Source organism: Heterocephalus glaber, unplaced genomic scaffold (genome assembly GCF_053883595.1).
Source record: "Heterocephalus glaber isolate CG9 unplaced genomic scaffold, H.glaber_assembly_v1.0 deba00001532, whole genome shotgun sequence".
Classification (NCBI taxonomy): Eukaryota; Metazoa; Chordata; class Mammalia; order Rodentia; family Bathyergidae; genus Heterocephalus; species Heterocephalus glaber.
In genome coordinates, this window is record NW_028258330.1 from 9,395,261 (window position 1) to 9,401,260 (window position 6,000).

The following is a 6,000-nucleotide window of genomic DNA, read 5'->3' on the forward strand; positions in this document are numbered from 1 at the left end:
ATAATAAAAAGTAAATTACTCAAATAATTACCTTTCCATTCACATGTTTGCTCCTAGTATAAGAATTTTTTATGACATCCAAGGAATTGGGCCTGGAGAACTCCTGCATCCTACTTTATTGCTGGAGAATTATGCATCTTTGAATTTAAGAAGCTATTTTGAACATCTGAACACTAAGCAGTACTGTGGCACACCTGACATTTTAGTTAGAAACAGGTTATTTTAGAAGTCTGCAAATTGGTTTACATAACCTCCTAAAACATTGAATTTAAAGCAAAATAAATTTAAATATACCACAGATAAATTATATCTAGGTGGTTTAGCTATACAATGGACTTCTCATTTACTGAACCTGGGCCACCCTCAAAAGAGCATTTCCTATTTACCAAGAAGAAATGTTTTGTTTGACTGATTTGAATTTTTTACTAAATAGGGTCAAAGAATGAGGAATCTTTTCTGGAGCTTAGCTATAAGGTTTGTTTTATATGAGTTTCCCCAATTAGCCAGAAACATTCAGAATTTTTTTTCTTTGGGAATTTTAAAGAAATATTTTTCACATTCCACCCCACTTTAATGATGCTTCTTGCTACTTTTTATTATAAACTAGGTGACTGAATGGTAATGTTTTGCCTTGAGAAATAAATTAATATAGGAATGAATGCCTGAGCGATTGATAAAATTTGTTTTTCCCTGAATGACCTCTTCTAGTCAATATGCCTTTCCCATGTGGGATTGACACGGCCATTATAATCGGCAGGGTGCTATCATATCAACACCCACTGAATATGTTGGAATTAGAGACACAAATTAGAGTTTCTACAGCATCTATTTTATCTGTTGCCAGGAAGATTTGTTCCAAACAATCTCCTGAATTTTAAATATTTTAAGCAAGAACATTTTTCTTGCCCAAAGAATCTCAAAACTTTGAAAAAATTTAAGTACTGACAAGCAGAACGCAGCTGAGAGAAGACACTACCTAAGAAACAGGGTTAGCAAAGGCCCTGAGGAGTCACAACTATTGAAGCTTAGGTGATGGAGCAGAAAGGACAAAGATATATATACTTGGAGGGAAATTTATTTTAAAAATCTCTCCTTCCCTTTCTTTGAAAATAATCCATGGGCACCCAAGCAAAACACAATTCTGGGACATGCTCAGGAAACTTCAGCCTTTGAAAATAATACTCCTTACCCTATCCGTTATTGTTTGAGGAAACAAAGCAAGAATAAACCAAACAAAATAAGCCATATGTAGATAAAAATAAATAAATAAAGTGTATCTTCCATGGTACAATTTAATGAAAAAAATCCCTGAAAATATAGTAGTATGGTCACTTGAATGAAATTCTAACCTGAGAGCCAAAGTAGTTACTCATTCATTCTATAAGCATTATCAAAGTCCTACTATGTAGTAGACACTTAATACGCACTGGAAATTTGAGGGTAAATAGACATCTCAATATCTTGTCCTCAATAGTCTGGAAGCAGACTAATGAATAAACAAATTTTATAACTTCAAATATGATAAGTACTTTGAAGATAACCATAATGTCTGTATTTGTTTTAGAGGACTTAGTATCTAGTGTTCTCCTTAGTATCTAGTGTTCTCCAATATGAGCTGCTCCATAGTTATCCAAGAAAGCTTTTTGGAAATTGTGTTTTCTCTGGCTGTCATAACATGTTATCACAGATCCAGTTGCTTAAAACAATACACATTTATTATCTCAGGGTTTCAGTATCTCATGGTTAAAATTACAAGTGGCTTGACTGGGTCCTCTGGGTTTTGTGAGCTAAAATCAAGGCTCTGTTCTCTACTGGAGGCTCTAAAGAACATTCACTTCCAAACTCATTCAGGTTGTTGGGTGAATTCAAGTCACTGAAGTTGTAGGGTGGTGGTCCCTGTTTCCTTGCAGGTGTTTGAATATTTTCTCTTTCTTTACACATGGGTCCCTTCCAGCAATGGCAAGTTGAGTCCTTCCCATGCCTAGAATCTCCTTGATTTCTCTTTCTGCCACATCTCTCTGACTTTGATCTGACTTCAGACCTGTGTTTAAGGCTCTTATGATGATACCAGTTCACATGGGTAATCCAGAATAATCTATTTCAAGGTCTATAACCCTAATTATATTTGCAAAGCCACCTTTGCATATTACATGACATAGTCACAGGCTCCAGGGATGAGGTCATGGACACCTTGTGGTGGGGTGATTCTACCTACCAAATACAAATTATGATATTTCTGTTTATTTCTCCCTTAAGGACCTGTGTCTAATGAGAGTGGATGGACTGTTCTTCTATTTCTAGGACATTCACTTGGCCAGGAGATTATATGACATGGCTGCTCAAACAAGTCCAGATGCTAATGTACCTGTATTCCTTGCCCTCATGAAACTGGAAACTATGCATTTGCTCAGAGATATCCTGTTTTTAAATGTAAGTTTGTCTCAAATAGGTCCTGAATCTCTGAAGACTCCAGTGAGTAACTGTTAGGGACAAAGTAATGAGATCCACCAGGGAAATATTTTTGTGTACTGAATTTGACAAGTGAAATTCAAAGCCTTAGTACTAACCAGGCAGAGAAATTCTGCTTGTTATATTGAGTACGTGTTGACACTTTGTAGTACACCCAATGAATTCATTCTGCAGATATTTTCAGCACATACTATGTACAAAGCCTTAAGCAAAGTAACATGTGCTATATATACTTGTTAAAAACATAGCTCTTGCCATCAAAATCTGAGACTAGTAAGCAGATGGCAGGTGGCAAGTGGTATGACAAAGAGCTATAATTTGAAAAAAGTAGAAATTAAATTTTATAAATCTTTTAGGTTATTCTAAAGGTGGTAGTTAAGCCCCCTGTGAAAGCTATAATTGTGCCAGCAAAGATTGTGTCTTCTAAGACTGAAGGAAGCAAGGGGATGTCAGGGTGGTGGTGGTGGTAGGTTTGGGAGGAGATAATGGTTCTAAGTGAAGTGTGAAACTGGGGTGTTTTTGACTGAATCTCTCTTGCCAGCAGTTTACAACAATATGGAAATGGATGAAATTGGAAAGCACCCTTGGTCCATACTGGGATTTATTTGTGATTGGCCTAATTATTGCCGTGCTGATCTTTCTCCTTAAAAATCGCCATAGATAGGATATGGATCACCAGAAAATCTGCTCATGGATTCATGTCAAGCTAACTTCATTGAATAAAGAATTTCCTCAGCCATATCAAGAGCTTGCTGCAGATTTTCCACTTGGGCCTGTAATGGAAAGTAGGCAAAGATTGAGACCTGTCCTTTTAAAACAACTTCACACTTCTTCCTTAATTAATGGGGCCATATAGGAGAGGCTGGGGACTGGTCACCTAAAACTTTGTTAAGAGCTTCTCACCATGGTGATCTTGTCCTGAGTTAACAAAGGTGGCTTCTCACAAAAATGCCCTCTTCTTTCAAGAAAACAAGCTGGGTTTTTTGGCTCCTACAGACATACTGAACTGAGAAGAAGGGGAAATTTGGGGAAGGCAGGAATACAGACCCCTTAGAAGATCATAAATTCAAAAATTTCAAAGAGACTTAGCACAAACAGATCTTGTAGGAAAGATCCTTCGACCCACTGCACCCTTAATGACCAACAACATGCCATGCCTGGAAATGAAGGAATAGGAATGACCCAGGATCCTCACCAAGGATGACCTTTCTACCAAAGCTCTTTTAGTTCTTAGGTACTTAAAAAAAGCCATTTGGGGTCTGTAAAGTATTGTAACCCCTCCTCATCCTTCACTGGAAGCCTGAACTCACTGGGGAATCCCCCTTGGAACACACAGAGAGAGGGAGATGATACCAGCCTCCTAGGACAGAAGATGACAAGTTTAGATTCTCTGGTTCCCCTGACAGCCAAATCAGAGGCTGGGGCTTAGGGGTGGGATTGATGGGCAAAGGGAATGCAAGAGGTCCATGACTTATGTTAAGAGCCAGGCTTGGATCCCAGCTCCACAGCTCTCTAGCTATTTGACCTCTCCAAACTCGATTTCTTGATCTGCAGAACTGGAAGCACAATACCTATCAGAGAGCTGGTAGGAAGATTAAATAATGTCTGCAAAGGGAGGCTTGGTACCTGGAATGAATGCCATAATTGATAGCTTTGAATATCCTTTAAAAACTCATGTCAAATCAGTTAGCATAGTGGGATGGCTGGGCTGATAATCTGTGTGACTTCTGTGCCCTGAAGTTAATTCTCCAGCTGAAATGCTGAGTGCTTTGGTAGGAAAAGATCCTGTTTGCCTACTTAAAAATCCAACTTAAGTACAAGAAGAGTTAATTTTTAAAATGATGTGGGGGGGTGGGGGGCGAGGATTTAGCTCAGTGGTTCTGCTGCCTGCCTTGCAAGTGCAAGGACTGGAGTTCGATCCCCGGTACCAAAAACAAACAAACTGAGAAAAAAAAAGGAATGAGCTTTCTATAGGCGACAGTGAAATAAACTCAAAATAAAAATATAAAATAAAATAAATAATAAAATGATGTGGGAAACAGTAAAATGTAGCAAAAGTACCTGGAAGACCTTGGAGGAAATTTTAGGCTTTGAAAGCAGGAGTGGTTTCAGAGGTTTTTGTCATTAAATTGTCCATTTCTGGGCCTTTTATCCAGTGCTGCCGCTGCGGCAGTTTCTACCACAAGAGCAGTTTGAGATAACTGGTGAAAGCAGGAAAGGCCTCTTACCTGTAACCACTGATATTTCCCTGTTATGGCAAAATACCATTTTGTACTGTTCCCCACATCATTTAGCAAAGAGCACATTGACCCACAGTAAATGTACGGACAGTCTCCAAAGAGAGTCACTCCTAATAGAAACAAAAAGAAAAGTAACAATATTTAGTAGCTGTTTTCATGATATCAGGCAAATCAGACCAGGACAGTGACTTCTGAACAAACTAAGGTCATCTTCATGAGAAGAAAACAGGAAGACTTGAATTTCTACAGCAGCTATGGGGCCACTGCAAGCCTGGATCCCTTTCTTCATCTCCTACTCTCCCTCCTCCCTGCACCTCACCACCTCCCCTCTCTCTCTTCTCTCTCCCTCTCCAGTATACAAGCCCACAGTGAATGTGAGTTAGATCAAGTATATTGGTCAGCTTTCCCGATAATGGGACACAATACCCAATACATGTAAGTTAAGGGGAGGTTTTCTCAGCCTTTTACCTAAGATCAAGTGAAGGGGAAGTTTAATTAAACTCATGGTTTCAGAGGTGTTAGTTCAGGGTTCAAAACAGAAACATTCTGGTAAAAGGGCATAATGGAGTAAAGTTTCTCACTTCATGGTGGCCAGGAAGCCAAACACAGGGGAACAGCACCAGTGAGAGACATTCCTCCCAAAACATACCTTCAGTGACCCACTTCCATTTTCTATTAGCACATTCAGCTATGAAAATCCATGGATTAATCCGTAATGAGTACAGCACCCCAATCACCTCTCCAGGAGTCTCTCAATCTGACCAAGTTGACAATCAAGCTTAAGTGTCACACAAAGTAATTTACTCATTTAAAAATATCTGAACCAAAAAAAATATATATCTGAACCAAGCAGGAAGAATAATGGATGCTATGGGAAAGAAAGGGCCTCACTCCAGAGAGCCCCACAAACATTCTAAATGTAAGTGATGTGATTTTCTTAAGATTCCCTTAAAAGCTGACCATGAGACAGGGATTGAGTGTAAGTAGTTTATTTGGTGAAGATCTTAAGAAATATAAGTAAGAAGAAGGGCAGTACAAGGATCTTATTGAGAAAGTTACCTCTGTGGACCACTAGAGCTCAACCTTACCAGAAATCTCTGGTAGCATGGATAGAGCATGTACCTCATAGTACTCTACTCAAGTAATGAGAAAGCTGGTATCTACAACTCCTGGCAGTAATTTGAGGAGTGCTAAAGGGTGTATTCATTCTTTGCACTTCCAACATACACATACACAGGAGGAGCCAACAAAGAAAGCCCTTGGACAAACAGATGCGGGTGCTTGCAGTTAG

At 39.0% G+C, this 6,000-nt stretch overlaps 1 protein-coding gene across 1 annotated transcript in view; it reads left to right on the forward strand.

The window, feature by feature from the left end:
* Positions 1-4,220, forward strand: part of Sel1l2 (SEL1L2 adaptor subunit of SYVN1 ubiquitin ligase) — a 130,146-nt gene extending 125,926 nt beyond the window's left edge. The window contains 2 exon segments of the mRNA XM_087188648.1: positions 2,302-2,430; positions 3,011-4,220. Of these exon segments, the coding sequence (XP_087044774.1) occupies positions 2,302-2,430; positions 3,011-3,133 (252 nt within the window). The 3' untranslated portion in view covers positions 3,134-4,220.
* The last annotated feature ends 1,780 nt before the right edge of the window (positions 4,221-6,000 follow it).